The sequence below is a fragment of the Genypterus blacodes genome, unplaced genomic scaffold, assembly GCF_046128005.1.
Source record: "Genypterus blacodes isolate CSIRO-AG114 ecotype Tasmania unplaced genomic scaffold, CSIRO-AGI_Gbla_v1 ptg000120l_1, whole genome shotgun sequence".
In the NCBI taxonomy this organism is placed as follows: domain Eukaryota; kingdom Metazoa; phylum Chordata; class Actinopteri; order Ophidiiformes; family Ophidiidae; genus Genypterus; species Genypterus blacodes.
In genome coordinates, this window is record NW_027466923.1 from 933,882 (window position 1) to 951,267 (window position 17,386).

A 17,386-nucleotide genomic window follows, 5' to 3' on the forward strand; every position below is an offset into this window, starting at 1 on the left:
TGTTGTGTCGCAAACACAGGGAAATTTTGAAACCATTTCCTTCATAAAAACTACGATATATATTTTTTGTCGATATATGTTGTATTATTCAATTAAATTTAGATTACTATTTTCAATTGCAAAGGAATTGAAGACACTCCTGTACGGATTCAGTGGTCGATTTCAGGCTCGTGCTGTAGATGGAAGCAAACAGCACACTAGCATGTACAACTGCATCAATTAAGAAGAAGAAGAAGAAGCTCCAGCAGGCAGCAGCTGTCTGTCTCTGTTAGGTAAGTGACATCCAGCAGTCCTGTGCGGTGTCATCTTTCATTCAACGCTCTACTAACTCTCCTGCCGTCCGCTTGACATCAGCCAAATGAGCCAAACATCACAGTTCGTCAGCTGATACGGTGACGCAGAGAAATGGCGGACTATGAAATAGACTACAACATCGTTTTCCCAGATGCGGTTACATCGGGTGAGCAGCACTTTCCCCATTGTAGCCGGGTTTAGCTCAGTTAGCTTAGCGTTACTATCGTTACCCTACTGAGTGTACGTTAATGTAAGTGCTAACAGATAGCGCGGAGCTAGTTAGCTCAGCGCAAACAGGCAAACGTTTGGAGAAGTGATAATAAACTGTTGTGATATGGGTTTGTCCCGTTTCAGAGAGACACTGGCAGGGGACAAAGGAGCCCGTTGTGATCCTGTTGGGTTGGGCTGGTAGTAAAGACAAACATCTCTCCAAGTACAGCGCCATTTACAACGAACAGGTAACGGTACACCTGCACAGACAACTCAGCTCTTTGATCACTAATAAGGGGAGCAATTATCCCAAACTAAAGCATTTCTTTGTACGCCACACCTTCATGACAAAATAATATAACATGTCAACAGTAAACATAAACGGCTCACACACACCTGCCCCTTATTGTCTTAAGTATACAACAAAACAATGATCAATATATAATGAAAGCAGCTATATACACACACAATACACCTGGGACACAAGTAGATTAAAGTCAAGACTCCAAACTCTGTTCAATTCCAAGAGATTCCCCCACCACGTACAAAAAGTAAAATCAAGCATGAAGAGCAGTGAACACAAACAATCAGACTGTATTCCTCCACTTGTTTCTAAGAGTGTAAGGCAGTTTCAGCTTCCTACTGGAGGCAACATTGATTTCCTCCATATAGGCGAGGTGTTCCATTACATTGCAAGTTAACAGTGAGCACTTTCAACTGATTTAATCATTGACCAGGAAAAGGCTTCTTCTCTATATGCAGTGGCAATCTTATATTCTTTCATAGCTGCGGTCTAAGTCTTTTGGTTGCCCTCTAGTGTATTGCTGTAGAAAATGCAAGCACTCTAGTCACATGTCTTTTTTTCTTTAGTCTCTCAAACGCTTTTCTTTTTCTTGTTTCTTTAATACACAGGTTAGAGGAGTGCTTTATTATCCTTATTCCTTTCTTTCATATTGCTTCATTCTCCTGGTTTCTTACCCACAGGGATGCGTCACCATCCGCTACACGGCCCCTCTGAAGACGGTCTTCATCTCCGAGTCGTTTGGTTACAAGGAGCTGAGCAGCACGGCGCTCAAGCTGCTGGAAATCCTGTATGACTACGAGGTAGAGAACAGCCCCATATTCTTCCACATATTCAGCAACGGTGGCTTCATGCTGTACCGTTACATGGTAGAGCTCCTGCACAGTGACAAGCAGTTCAGCTCCCTCTGTGTGATCGGGGCTGTGGTGGACAGCGCCCCTGGCAGTGGGAACGTGCTGGGGGCCCTGCGCGCACTGAGGGCCACCCTGGGAGAGAGAATAAGTCCCGTTCTGAGGTACACCCTCCTTGGGCTTTTCGCTGTGACTGTTTTCCTGTTAAGAATCGTGCTTTACCCGTTGACCAAATACGTCCACAAGAACCACTACGACGCCGTGCAAGACAGGCCGCCCGCTTGGCCTCACCTCTTCCTGTACTCCACAGCCGACCAGGTGATCAGACACACGGCCATCAGGCTCTTCGTGGAGAAGCTGAGGCAGAAAGGCGTTCCCGTGGAAAGCTTTGATTTTATCTCCTCTTCTCACGTCAGTCACTTTCGGGAATTTCCAGAGACGTACGTTCCAAAGTGTCGGGAGTTCCTGATCGCTTGTATGAATCCGTCTGAAGGGGCCGAGACAAAAAAGAGACAACACGTTCAGAATCACTGAAACAGAATACAAAGTCACATAATCATTCTGATGTGTTGTCATGCAGCCCTGATTTACTTTCCTCAGACATCCAGAGAAGTGTTTGAGGGAACGAGTAAGGAAATTTGGCTGAATTGCTTAACTTTGCACTGAGCTACACTAAGATGTTGCTGTGTTTTCATCCTGGTTCACATAATGGGTGGCTTCCACAGACATGATCACAGCTATGAGTCATTTCCTGCTTTGAATTTGATTTTTTACTGAACAAAGCTTAATGCACGTCTTGGAAACAAGCTATAAAAATGATTGCTTAACACTGGAAACGTAGGGCTTAAACGTCTAGGATAAATAAATGGTATTGAGTATTGCTGTGAGATGTAATGGATTGTAGACTAGCTGTGGTGATTCTAAACTCATTAGGCTGGGTTAAGGAAACAGATTGTGTATGTTGTCGAAAGGTTAAAGTATTACAGTGTGTCACTCTGAAGATATGTTTGCAGTGAAGGTCGTAGCAAATGATAGAAAAAAGATCAAACACACATATGATTGATTCTTTGAAAACCTGAAGTGTTGCTTGAAATGAAAACAAACATTCCTCCTGCTATTTGAGTATTCAGATATTAATTTATGTTGTATGTTGCTTGAGTACAAAATGACTATTTGTGTGAGGGTTTTGTGTATCTTGATCTACATTGGACCAAAGGTTGTGTAACGTAGCCTGGGTTCATACATAAGTTACTGTCACACATCCAACTTGTGTCCAGTGAGTGCACAGCACAGCACATAGTGAGAGGAACAGAGTCCAGTGGACACAAAACAAACTGAAGCATTTTATTCACTTTCTATCACTCTTAACATTGTTGATCACTGATTTCACAAAGAACGGAGCCCACAGGAAGCTGTTGTAACCTCCAGCTCTAATCTGTGATAGAAAGCTGATTTATGTGAAGAAAACAAGCTGGTTGGCAATGGATGTATCCGTCTAGTACAGCTTTTATTCCTCTTGACTAATGTGCCTTCAATAAATTAATGAACATAACTATATGTTGTCAGCCTCATTTGTGTTTACAGCAGCGGTCCAACCTTTTTTGGGCCATGGGCCGGTTTCATGTAAGACAATATTTCCACAGGCCGGGATTCAAGGTGTGGGGGGGATCAAAGGGTGGGAGCCCTGAGCTGAGCCACCGTCATTTGCGATCTCCAGCAGATGATCTTCTGGCACTCGATTCACCTGGATTCTTCACAAATGGGTCACCGATCCATTCTTTTGCAGTTCCTGGGTCTTTTTGTTGGGAAGACAGGCGACCGCGAATCAGCACAGAGAATGATGGCTCTATAAAGATGACCAAAATGTATATTTAACATTCTGACCAAACCATGACTATATGAAGTCTTGATTGTCAAAAAGAACTTTTGTAATCTTATGCAATTACCACTTAACTGAATTTTCACATTACAGTTCTTAAGTGTAAAATCAAAATAAGTTACTGCTGCTTCATGGAGTTCATGGAAGCAATGTTGTTAACATGAACCTTACCTGGCGTCCAGCTCGTCCCTCAGAGCCCAGCAAGAGGGAGTGTGGGTCACAGTTCTATGGGGGTTACACACAAACACTATTATTCTCCAACTCAGATGTCTGATGTGTGGTGAATATGTGGAGCCCATGTGAGAGAACAGAGAGTTTGCAGGACGGCGTAAAAACCAGCGACTCCTACCAGGACTCGGACCTGGTTCTTCCATCAGGGTGATGGATGTGTTACCATATGACACCACAGGAGTTTGTGAGGTTGCTACAGCGCCCTGCAATGGAGAGACGAGGCATAACGGGCTGTAAGGAAATAAATTGAGGAGCTAATTTGACCAGGGCCTGTTAGCCAGGACGTTTTCAGGTGAGTCCAGACACTTAACAGCTGTGCCTGTTGGGACTCAAACCTGGATCGACCCGTTTCCACCTCCCACGGCGAGGACGAGGGGTTGGATTTTTGGGAGGCACCTATTCTTACTTCATTTACCTTTTACCTGGACTCTGCCACACTCTTCCCCTTTCCAAGTGACGAGCAAATGTAGAAGTTCCATGTAGAATCTTGCAAATTGCAGTGAAATTCTTGAAGTTGAAATTCTTGAAGTTGAAATACGCGACGGCAAAATGCGCGACGGCGAAACGCGCGACGGCGAAATGTGTGGAGATAAAATTTGTCCATTTGCCTTTTTAAATACATTTCAATGAATAGACATGAACCCAAAACACCATTGTATCAGTTTTGGAGCATGTGCAGCAGCAGCCACTGCAACACACATGGACCCAAAGCAAATAAAGAGTCAAGGCACACAGGCCTGTATGCAAAATAACCAACACAGAGTTTCACACACAGCAGCAGCGTTTCGTTCTGACCTGTTGCTGTCATGTAGTTGGGGGATCAGGAGCGTTTGGTTCTTACCTTTTGCTGTCATCTGGTTGTGGGATCAGGAGCATTTGGTTCTTGTCTGTTGCTGTCTTGCTGGGGGGAAACTAACACAGATTTTCCAGGTGCATTTTATAGAGCTGGGTTAAACCATGACTGATTGAGTGCGGGTGGGACATGTTTAATTTCGAAGAGGTTTTGTCTCTTTCTAAAGGTAGGCTCGTATTGATGAACTAAAACAAAGTACAACAAAATTATTAAAAAGTCAGAGTTGGAATAAATATACATTTATCTATTGTGGGGAGGTTTATGTTTGTTGGTGAATGTGCCGAGTTTGGTTTAGCCCACGCACGTAATCATCGTCAGCTGTGCGACGGTGCCAAACTGGAAACACACGCTTAGTGGAGACACAAATGCGCATGCGTCGTTTCCACAGCAGAAGGAAGTGGCTTGATGACGTAACGATGACGTAAGACAGACGTCCGACCCGAGGTACAATCGTATCCGGCTCCCGAGATAAAATCCGATCAGATCTACCCCGCCGTTCGATCGCGCACACACCTCAATGATACTACACATCCCAGAATGCACTGCAATCCGTTTGCGGTTGCCGAACAAACGTTATAAACGAACAAAAAAGAATATGATGCATTCATACATTTGTTGAAGGAACTGATGATACATGGCAGATGAGTACTTCATTCATTCCCCTTGGGGAAATTCAAGGTTCAAAGAAATATTTGTTTTAAATAAAAAATAATGACTTCTAAGAACACAGTGCTGCAGAGCTAATAGAGACTTATTATTTGTATATTTCCCTCCATAAATTTGGTTTTGTCTGATCTATGATTCATTCCGAACTTCCAACTCTATCCTGTCATTTCCTGAACTTCTACAATAGACCAGGATGTGTACTGTAGTGTTTATCATAGACCCTCAGGCAGGAAATATAACCCCTCATCATCAGACATCAGGGCCTGTTTGAACACTGTTCAGCAGGGATAGTTACTAAATGTCTATGAGTGTCAGATGTGACATTTGGAAGAGTGGTTGTCTCTTTGCCATGCTTGGTGCACCGCTTGGAAGAAAGAGGAAAGTTTACATATAACCACATGATAGGAGAAAACTCTAATCTGGTCATTGTTTTCTTTGCCGGTTTGCTCTTTGATGATTTAATGGCCTCTTGATAGAGCTCAGTTACTCTCAATCAATGTTGCAAAGATTTCTTGTTATCTTTGAACTGGACTTCTCTTTATCACCTCAGAAACATCTGCAAAATGAGACATTGTTTTATTTGTATGGCAATTTTCCTTCAAAATTGCAACTCAAATTGATTGACAACAAACAGTGTCAGTCCTTAAAATAGGAAATAAAACAAATGACAAACAGCAGATTAAAAAACATTCAAAAATTAGATAAAATTAATATACAAACAGGGGAAACAGATTAAAAAATTATTATTATAGGACAAGACCGAATAAAATGGTGAATTATTTGTTCTGGAAGATTAACAAAAACAAGAATAACAAAATGGAACAAAATACATTAAAAGCAGCGGGGAAAAATCCTTATAATAAAATAGATGTTATATTTAAATAATATAATATAATAATAATAATAATATATTGGTGTTGGATGAGGATGTTTTTTGGTGATTATAGAGAGAATAATCTGCAAATCCGACAGATAAACACAATTACTAGTCATGTTTGTGTGTAATGACACCAATGATCCTGAGGAGAGCAGCATTTACTCACAGTTTTCATATCAGGCGGCGTTTCACTGAGGCCCAGACAAGCCTCAGGTTCAATATCAGATATTATGTTATGGATGCTGTTATTGTAATTATCAAAAGCTTTGTAGTAACCTCAGAATCTATTGACATGCAGGTTTGTTTAGGAATTGGAAAAAGTAGGATGCAGCAAGAAATTAGAAACTAATCAGGAATCCAAATTCAGAGTTTAGACAAGATGAAGATCAACAGCGTTCTTCAGATGCTTCAGCATTTCTTTTCTAACCCCTGAATTGTTTTGAAGTAAATTTCTTTCATTGCATTTGACTAATTTGTCAACTAAAGTGTGGTACCTCCCAATTTTCTATTTCTTGTTTCTGTTTCTAAAATCATAATAAAGGGGGTATATCCTAAAACATTTCTACAAAGTATATATAAAATTAAAGCATCCACCAAAAACATAGAAATAAAACATTTTTTAATGACAATAATTTGTTATTCTTGACAAATGTACTTGATCGTTATGTAAACCATTGCACCCTTGGCGATGGTGGAAAATGAAAGACAGCTTTAATAAAAAGTAAAATTATAAAACTGACTTTATACTCCACAGGCAGTGACAATGCTGCTGCTTAAGAATATAACAGTTACAATTTTAAAAGCACTCTTCAAATCCTTCCTGAAAAATGTTCACATAATTATAACAAAGTCATTTTGATGAAATGGAAGAGCAAAGAAGTGAAGGAAAGAAAACCTCCTCACAAATGCAATGTAAGAAATTACCCCACGGAAGTTAATGAAGTCTCACAAGTTGATGAGGGGAAAATTGCAGCGAAAAGGGGTCACCGCTTTCTCTTTAGCCTTTCCCTCTTCCAGGGAAAATGGTCGCGGTCAAGATCCATACTTTTAGAGGACGCAGAGCAATCCAATGAAGAGATGGCATGAGAGAGATGAAGGAGAGCATCAAGATTAATGGTATTAAGTGGTAGCACTTGGCAATGCAGTAACATATCGTCTGTGTTCTCTATTCTGAGCTGATAGTTTCATAGACCTTGGCTTTACACATTGACATTTAGCTGTGATTTACAGGATTCAAATAATCCCTGCAGCGTTTCATCATCGCAGCCTACGAGACCCTAAGAGAATAAAACCAGTGCCAGTCAAATCAGAATATACAATCAACCAAGACCCCTACCGTTTCAGCTATCAAAGTGATGGAAAAATCCTAGAATTTAATTTTATGTTTTCCAGTTCTTGAAATGCTTGGGAAAATGCTGAAATACTTTAAAGTAATTTCAACTTTTTCTATGGAAATCTTTTAATAATGATCATAATGTTGACAAGTCCAACTGGAACCTGAGAACTGAAAAAAACAAAGAGTCCATTGGACACTAACACCAGTTCTTAGGGGGCTGTGACTGAACCAATTGACAGTGAAATCACATTGTTAATTAATCCTTATCGGTAGTGCTTTCACATCCCATAGTGCAAAGTGTGAACCAATCGCTATGGCAGTGGAAAGGGGGAGAGTTTGAAGAATAATTGCAAAGCAGAAAGAAAACAGATTAGCAGCGTTCTAGCACTTTGTACTGACCGGAGTCAGTCTCAGCTAACTTTGAACTCATGGGCTTGTATTTTTGAGACAACAATTATTTCAAGGTGTGCCTATTGTACTAACTGACGTACTGTCATGTAACCTTCATTTGGATCAATAATCTGTACATGTTCTTCAATAAATGTCTATTGGTTGAAGTGTTGATTGGAATTTTTTCTGGAATTTGGAAATTTGTGTGATTAAAATGTTTGGACAATATGTGGCATTTTTGAGAGTCAGCTAATACGCAAAGCCTGAAAACAGCACTGAGGGACAAACAGCCAGCGTTCGGCCTAATTTTCTACATTTAAAGTGAAATGTTTTCCTGCCTGGAAAGTTTTGACATTATTTATAATATATTTATAATATTTCGTCTGACAGGAACAAACACAAACCCACACACTCACACACACTATCAGATAGCATCTAATAACAAACCTTTGTGCTTCCCTCTGGTGATTTTGAGTAATTTTGTGAATGTTTGACAGTTTGTATTTAAGTCTGCAACTTTCTGGCCAATAATAACATGAACTGTGAATGTGATACTGGCAGATTGTGCGACTGGCTGTTTACTTTTGTTTGATCCTATGACACATTTAAACTAATGATCATTTTCAGGAAATTTCCCGAAAATATTGAACTAAATGTTGCTATCTATTACATCCCATTGCAACCATTAGCTTGGTCTTTATGCTGTTCCCATAATCTATCCTTACACACACACACACACACACACACACACACACACACACACACACGCACACACACACACGCACACACACACAGATGCTTGCCAAGCCATCCCTTCCATGTGACACATACTGTGTTGAAACCTTGCCTTTCTCTCTCTCTCTCTGTGGGATGACTTCTGTGATCAAGTTGAGCGGGGAGCGAATGAGAAGTCACTCGAGTCTTCCTCTCTTCCCCTAATGAGCAAAGTGTCCCGCCAAAGCCGAGTGGGAGCGCAAATCCACACACACACACAGACATAAATGCATCCATGAGCACACACACCTTCTACTGGATAAAATCCGTAGGATCAGGACCAAAGTCCCTTCTGCCTTTGAGTATTTTAAAAGGTTTCCTGATGTTTTGGATTGAAGAATGACGAGAGAATTGATATGTGTGTGTGTGTGTGTGTGTGTGTGTGTGTGTGTGTGTGTGTGTGTGTGAGTGAAAGAAATCGGCTTCTTGGACCAGACAGGGAGCCGTCATCAAAATCTCCCCTGGTCTATCTCAGCCCCTCAGCCCTCTACTTAAGACCAAAAGGCAAAAAAAGGTGATGGAATGTTAGATAAAGAGAAAAAGAGATAGAGAGAGAGAGAAAGATGGAGAGAGAGAAACAGCAGTGTAGAAACCCCTCAGCTTGTGTGCAGCCTCTCTCTCATCGTGCAGTGCAGCAGGCTGTCTCTCTCAGCCTGTTCAAAGCATGTGTGTGTGAGAGTGTGTGTGTGTGAGTGTGTGTGTGTGTGTTAACTTGTGTGTGAGTGTGAGTGTTGGTGTGTTTCTTCTCAGATGTCCTTGAACAGAACCCCCTCAGCTCTGCGGATCCCTGCTGCCACTGGAGAACATTTGACAAGCAGCAGGCTCTTGTTAGAGCGCTGTCAAATTAAAGGTGTGTGTGTGTTGGTCTGTGTGTGTTTGCATGTGTGTGTTTCAGGGGCTCTATTCAGAGCCCTGTCAAATTAAAACTACCAAACAAACCGTGTGTGTCACACAGACAGGCCAAGTCCTGTGTATGATGGCAGCAGTAGGCCCAGGGCTGCTTTGTCTGTGTGTGTGTGTGAGTGTGTGTGTGTGTGTGTGTGTGTGTGTGAGGTGAATTGTCTGGCATGTGTTTGCATGTGGTTCACTGTGCTTCCCTTTTTGCACACGTGCTTCACTTGTTTGCAAGGACTTGTTTGCTGGATACAAACACACACAGATTAACCTAATGAGGGATGGCTAACAGTACGAAAAGACACACACATGCATGCACACACATACACAACATTACTGTCTGATGTTCATTGACAGCTACCTGGGGCATACTCTTTATGACTCCATTCAGGATTTATTCAGGATGATCTTAGGTGGGACCTCACATTACCCCCAATTATTACTATATTTATAAGTACACTGATTATTTATCTGTACACAAGTAAAGTAAGTATTATACTAATTGCGTAATCACAGAATGAGGAGAGTCTTCATGTTGATAAAACACGTGGTGGAGATGTCTTACTCTTTTCTTGATTAAACTAAATGTAGCCCAGTAGATATTGCAGTCTAATCATTGCTGCAGTTATCATCCTCTAACAATGGCAGAAGACAGGATTACATCGATCTCTGGTCTGTCAAGCCGTGATGCAGGCTACAGAGAATGTATACAGTATATTAGTGTGCGTCATCTAAGCAGACGTTGCTGAAATTATTTTGTTATGGTGGTAAAACGGTGAAAAAAAAACAAGATAAGACTGCACATGCTCTCTTAGCTTCCATTTTATACTGTAAGGTTTAGAGGCTGAAAAATTATTGACACTCACATAATCACTTGTCATAATCATAATCACATTGAGTGGAGATAAATCATGCATAAACCTGTTTGCTGGTGTTGTTTTAGAGTGAAGACAGCCTGTGTGTTTCTCAGAATGCAGACCAGAATTACAGAAATAAAAGAGCAATAAAACATTGAGGTTGTTAGAATAACTTAATGGATGTCCGCTGATGAATGAGTGTGAGACGCTGTAGGTCTCCTGCAGGCAGCGCAGACAGACACACATGAAAATGCAGGAGACCTTTATGCCAGGAATGTGCATCATTCATGGATATCCAACTGTGTGTGTGTGTGTGTGTGTGTGTGTGTGTGTGTGTGTGAGTGTGTGTGTGTGTGTGTGTGCGCTCACCTGCAAGGTAAGGAAGATGAGGAAAATCCACCAAAGTGAGGAAATTAAGCAGATTTTCATTGAATTAAAGGTATAGACCAAAGTTTTAGGAATCCAGTTTACTTAATGTTTCACTCAAATAAGAAGAACCAATAACAATTTTGTCCAGTACAGAAAGGCATCTCGTGCTCCATTGAGAACAAAGACTGCTTAGCTTAGCTGCTTCAGTAGCCTGAATAAGAGCTGTTGTTAAGAGACTAGCAGTTTCCCCCACTTCTAGTCATTGTGCTCAATTGTTTTTTATTGGTCAATTATATGCACTGCACTCGCTATCATTCACTTTGTTCGCACGCCCTCAATAAACCGATTGTTTTGTCTGTACTGCAATTAAGGGAAAGATGAGAGGAATGCACATACATGGATGGAATTCATAACATTCTGTGATCTGTCAGGGATCAGGAGGATTCCACCTGCATCATGATCTTACAGTCAGAGGGGTTTTACAAATCATAATTTAAAATTGTACACAGTGCAGCTTACTGTCCTTCAGGTCCACTGTATGTGTATGTGTATGTAGGTTTGCATTTGTGTGTTTTCTCAGGTCTGTCCATTGGGGCAATGTTCATGTTTAAGCACAGTGTTGTGATTTATGCAGCTGCTAGCAGACTAATATCTGTGGAAGTTTTTTTTCTCTATCCTGTAGCAGGAAGCAGATTCATCTTAAAGAGTGATGAGGGTGGGCTGCTCTCTATGCAAAACGCATTAAAGCCAAATGAGGAGTCTATTACTCAAATCTGCCTGATAATCCGTTAGCTAAAGACCCCTGGCCGCTAACTAAGCAGATTAAGATATGTCATCGCCACGGCGACCATGAATAGGAGAATAGTACACTACTTATGTACTTACACACATAGGAACACCTCACATGTACCCAAACTTGCCCCTGAATTCACACACACACACACACACACACACACACACACACACACACACACACACACACACACACACACACACACACACACCTTCCACACCCTTACCTCTTATCTACATTCAGTGTCTCCCTGCCAGCTAACTTCATAGAATTAAATTCATAGAATTAATTCTCTCATCCCCGCCCTCTGTATGTGTATGTGTGCGCGAGTCTCTCTGTGTGTGTATGTGTGTGTGTAGTACACTGGGGACTCGTGAGGAGGCCGTGTTTGCATGAACACCGACAATTCATCATGCCTTGATTAACATACAAGATTTTTTATCTCCCCTCTCTCTCGCACCATCTCTATGGTCCTGTGGCAATAATTACAAATAATTTATTTCTCCTGCTTCATTAAAAGATACCTTTTCTACCAAGCCAGGAAAATACAAGATACATGTTGTGTCGCTGGCATGAGTAATCTAAACATTTCTTCGCGTGTATAACATATTGTAACAGACTGCACCACAAGTACTCACATCACGTTTTGACTGAACTCAAGTGTGTTCTTGAATACTAAACACCACTGGACAACATCTCTCGTCATTGATATTTGAAATGAATACTGATAACTGTTCAATCAAGCCAATGAACACCCTTGACAGGTCGGTCTCCCTTGTTGTTTTTAAATCTCTGCTGAAAGTTGTGTTTTTACTGGATTCTTATTCACTTTTGCTGTCTTTATGCTTTGTGTTTTGTTTGTTCAATTGTGTTTCTGCTGTGTTTTTTGACTTACCTGATAAGATAAAGGTTAGCTTCCAAAAATTACAAGAGTCTGCAAGCTATTCATTCATTCTCATGTATTGCTGAGTCACAAATATCTACTTGAAATGTAATTGTCCCCCATTCCAATTTAGTCATTTACAGCTTGTTTTAAGAAAACAAATTGGATTTATTTGAGTGGAGAGTTTTCTCAGATATGTTCAGACTCAGTGTGAAGGCCAGCTGTAGACAATAGATGGCCCGGCCCCACAACCAAGGGCAGAAATCAGTGTCCACATCTCCGAGCTGGTTGACCTGTGCTGGGCCTGTCTTGTTTCCAACGACCGTTTGCTACTAATTAATGGACTGGAGCCCATTATGCAGCGTGGAGTGCAACACAAACCACATGCATTAAACATGACCATGCTGCCAGAGAGAGAGAGAGAGGGAGGGAGGGATAGAGATGGACAGAGACAGAGACAGAGAGATAGATGTGGAGAGGGACGGAGACAGATGGAGATATGGTGGAGGAGAGATGGAGAAAAGGATAGAAAATGAGAGGAATTGAGGGAGGAAGGGATGGAGACGGAGGGAGTAGAGACAGAAAGAATGAGAGATAAAGAGAGATTGTGAGAGAAACAGGGAGGAAGGGGGTTAAAGAGAGAGAGATGGAGATGTAGAGACAAAAGGAACCCTAACCCTAACCAATGTGAGGAAGAGGGACAGAGATTTTCCGAGGATGGCGAGTTACCTATCCTGACTGTGGACAGATAAGTTTGGTACTACAGTATTTGCACAGGGTTAGCGTTCTGTTTTGTGGTTGCATTTGCACAAGAACAAAGAACAGTCAGTATATCACTCAGGTTTATAGACCAAACCCTAATTATCACAAATGACACGAAATCTCCAGTTAATATTAACCCCTGCACAAGAGGCATTAGCCAGTAAACTCATGAGAGGTGAAGCTACAGAACACTAAAGCCACTGGAGAGTACGCATTCATATCCAAAAAGGTTTGAAACATCTTTGGATATCTCAGTCTGAGTTGAGTCTGATTGCTTCATGATGACCAATAACCGTATTTTGTTTTCTCACCTTCATATTTGCAACTTTGCCACCATAACTAAGACATGCGTACCTCCTTCAGACTCTGTGGAAACATTTACGATGTCTGATAAAGGCCTCTCGGCGGATCAGACTCGCCCTTTAAGACTGAAAGCGTCCTTGGTGGCACTTTAGCAGACACACACCTACACACACATATACACACGCACCGTAACACACGTTAATGCATAAATTGCCATTATCTGGGCTGCCGCCGGTGGTAGACGTGCCCCCACCAAGATCACCTCAGCTGACAAAAGTTAATTTGCACTAATGATGTTTTACTCCTCTCATTACCTTAAATCATCTCCTTCCCTTTTCCTCCTTTCACTGCAGAGAGGGAGAGAGAGAGAGAGAAAGAGAGAGAGAGAGAGAGAGATGCAAATGGTAAGGTGCAGAAAGAGAAATAAGTAAGACACAGTGAGCTTCACAGTGGGCGAGCAGTCACCAGTTTGTAATTGTTATTGTTGGGATGAAGTTGATGCTCTCTTAAATATTTTATATGCTGGTATAATTATCAAAGCTACTCGAGTTAATTTTTGATGGAATGCATGTGTGCGCCCAAGTGTTTTTACTGTACAGCCCGCCGCTGCATTGTATTTATGTTACAGGCTTAAGTGGTGGACTTTCTAATGACAACAGAGTCTAATCTTAATGAGTCTTGAGTGTTTAATGTGTAAATGAGTTTTTTTAGGATGCAAGTTTGAATGTTATAATTTTATGAGTGGAATAATGTTGTAATGAATGTTTTGCTCTTTTCAAACTTCTTCACTCTTACCATTCCTGCACAGGCAGTGTTAAAGTGTTCCTATACTGTGAATCATTAAAATATTTGATGTTGTAAGAGAGGAGTTTTTATGTCCTTGTGAGCTTCTTCATGTTTATTATCATAATTTCTGAGTTTAATCAGATGGATGTTGTATTAATCTTCATTAATATCCACTGTGTTACTGCTCTGGAGAAACAAATGATCCAAACGGACAGACCTCATTTTGAAGGTGTGCAGATCATACCAGACTTTGCATGCCCTGTTCCTGTTGTGACTGTAGAACCAGCGGCTGGAACGGTGACTGTGGAACACGGAGGCTGGAGCATCGGCTGTAGAAGTGAAGGCTGGAGCGGTGAAGGTGGAAAATGGAGGCTGGACGCAGACGGAAGGCAAGAAAGTGTGGATCTGGAAGTCCAGGACAACAAGGTAAGAATCACATTTACTGCAAAGAGCCTAATTCAAGGACTGCATAAGCTGGTGAACAACAATCTGGCGAAGAATCTGGTGAACACAAGGGTAATAAGTTTTCTGACAATTGTTGTATTTGGTGACACTCACACACTCTGTAATGATCACATTGTAGTGCTTTTGTTTTGGCTGTAATTCAGCTCAAACATCATTCTGTTCTTAGTCAGGAGTGCAGCGGCTGTCTACACAAGCCAGCTGTCCATTACTGAGACAACACTGCATAGAAAACACACCCGCAGACACACACACACTGTCACATAGCAAGCGTTTCCTGTGAGTGATGATCAGCGGGCATGACAGCTGAGGGATCAGGAACTGGCTTGCCTGATGGATCAAAGGTTCACACGACAACCAGGTGAGGACCTCCATGTTGACAGAAATCGCCCTCAAATGGACGGCGCGTCACATCAAAGATGATGTGTGCCAGAGTGTGTGTGTGTAAGAGAGAGAGACAGAGATATCAACCCCCAAAATGGACAGTGGGAAGAATCCAGGATGGTGTGTTTCCTTCATCTAAGGACATTCTGTCTCTTTGTGTCTTTATCTTTGTGTGCTTCCTCTCTCTCTTTCTCTCTCTCTCTCTCTTACACACACACACACACCCCGTAGGCATTTAACATATGAGGAACAGAGGAAACGCATGCATTATACCTGACAAAATTGATTTTCAATTGCATAAGCTGGGTCTGTTCGATGAAAGGAAACAAAGATATGCAGAGAACATGCAGACTGAATGACTGCGATGGACTGGCAACCTGTCCAGGGTCCCCGCCCTCGCCCGTTGACAGCTGGGATTGACTCCAGCGACCCCGTGACCCATTAGTAGATAAGCGGTGATAGATGATGGATGGTTGGATATATATACTGTATATATGAAAGAACTGGTACCAGAAGCAGCTGTCAATAACATTCGATTGGCAAAAATCAGAAATAAGCATTTAGACGTAGAACATAAACGGAGCCTTTCTTTGTGCTTTTGAAGAGAGTGCGGCCTTGTGGGGTCCATCTCTATGTGTCAGCACATTCAGAGCATCCTGGCCTCTGGGAGGGTATAGAATCACACGGAGCAAACATAATAAAGGTAATTTACTGCTGAGGCAAATTCCATAGCTCTGGGCCTCCACCCCATGTTAAACAGCCTGCTGACCTTTAGCGTCTGATTTCATAAAGAGGGACACAATCCGATTAGACCTGGAAAGGAAAGGTCAAACGCACTGGCAGTTGTGGCGGTAAAGTCGCCGCTAGCTGGCTCGAGAGCAACAGAGTGATCGTCGATCGTGAGGACTGCAGCTGTGTGAGAGCCTGTGCATGCGAGGAAGGTATAGAGGATGTGTGTGTGTGTGTGTGTGTGGGAGGAAAGGCTGAGGGAAGTATGCACAGTGTTGGCAGTTAGCCTCTGTGGCCTCTGGAGCTGTTAGTAGAAAGGGCAACATATCAGACATGGGCGGCGTGGTCTTTTTTAATGTCCCACTGAGCACGCACGCACACACACACACACATACACACATGCTTTACTTGAAAGATCAACCCCACCGTCTCCTGAAGTGCATCACTATGTTGAAGGGTTGGTGTGTCTTTTTGGTTTGGTTTAGTGGCTCAGGTGAATGTCACGGCACGCAGTGATGGAGCAGTCTTCACCGATTGATCGCTCAAATCCGGCGATGGAAGGGTGACCAGATGTCCCCGTGTTCTTGGGACAGTCCCCACTTTTTGGGAGCATGAGCTGGCCTCAGGAACATCTAAAACTGCCCACAAAGTAAACGAAATATATATATATAGAAGGAGTTGTGCCTCTTTTGAGCTGCTTGCTGTTATCGGTCACCTTCCTCTACTTACTTCTGCATAAATGTTACTGTAAGCCAGATGTATAATTAAATACACTGTTTTGTAATCTGACTATGTTCTTCACTTACCACAGTGCTGTAAAACCATGCTACTCAGTCTCATCAGTCTATCTGCACTTTAGTTAATTAAAGTACAACATTAAACATTGACAAAATACAGAAAACTGGAATAGTCCAATTTTTATTAAAGTATTTAATGGATGGAATTTTTTTTTATTTTATTGATATATTCACCTTCAATGTAGAATTATCCCTGGTTTTCATTTCAGAAACCTGATAAACTAAAAAACTAAACTTTATGTATAAGCCTAAATGTCTCCAATTCACAACCAATGGACTAAAGAATATCACTCCCATTCTTATATGTGTGTGTTCTGCGTGTCTCATACTGTGTATAGACAAATATGTGTACTCTTGTGTATGTGGGTGTACTGTTAGTGTGTATGTTCATGGATGTGACTGGTTGTACTTCTGCTTCTGCTTCTGCGTGTGTGTGTGTGTGAGTGTGTGTGTGTGTTCAGTGCAGGTAGTTTGTCTTCCCCATGGATGGTCTCGGTAGCAGAGCTGTCATCTGTTTTATGAGGTGCCCATTAAGGAGCTCACATGGATAATGCTGATTGCATGGGGTGCTGCCAGGATGTGCAGTTGTGTGTGTATGTGTATGTAGGAGGCAGTGTGTGTGTGTATGTGCATGCACGTACAGTGTTCGTATCACAATCTATATGTGCATATGTGTGTTTGTGTAGCGCAGTATACGTGGACAAA

General features: G+C 41.8%; 1 protein-coding gene across 1 annotated transcript; it reads left to right on the forward strand.

Annotated features, from left to right (window-relative positions):
- Positions 1-240: 240 nt before the first annotated feature.
- On the forward strand, positions 241-2,613 carry tmem53 (transmembrane protein 53). Its single transcript, XM_076162413.1, has 3 exons — positions 241-460; positions 649-752; positions 1,489-2,613. The coding sequence occupies exons 1-3, from the start codon at positions 406-408 to the stop codon at positions 2,188-2,190; spliced, it is 861 nt and encodes a 286-aa protein (XP_076018528.1). The 5' UTR covers positions 241-405; the 3' UTR covers positions 2,191-2,613.
- Positions 2,614-17,386: the final 14,773 nt, after the last annotated feature.

Bases quoted from the DNA above. Each gene is read 5' to 3' on its own strand.
- tmem53 (XM_076162413.1), top strand. From the start codon at position 406: ATGGCGGACTATGAAATAGACTACAACATCGTTTTCCCAGATGCGGTT. The intron at 461-648 runs GTGAGCAGCACT...GTCCCGTTTCAG, and splicing joins CCCAGATGCGGTTACATCGG to AGAGACACTGGCAGGGGACA. The intron at 753-1,488 runs GTAACGGTACAC...TCTTACCCACAG, and splicing joins GCGCCATTTACAACGAACAG to GGATGCGTCACCATCCGCTA.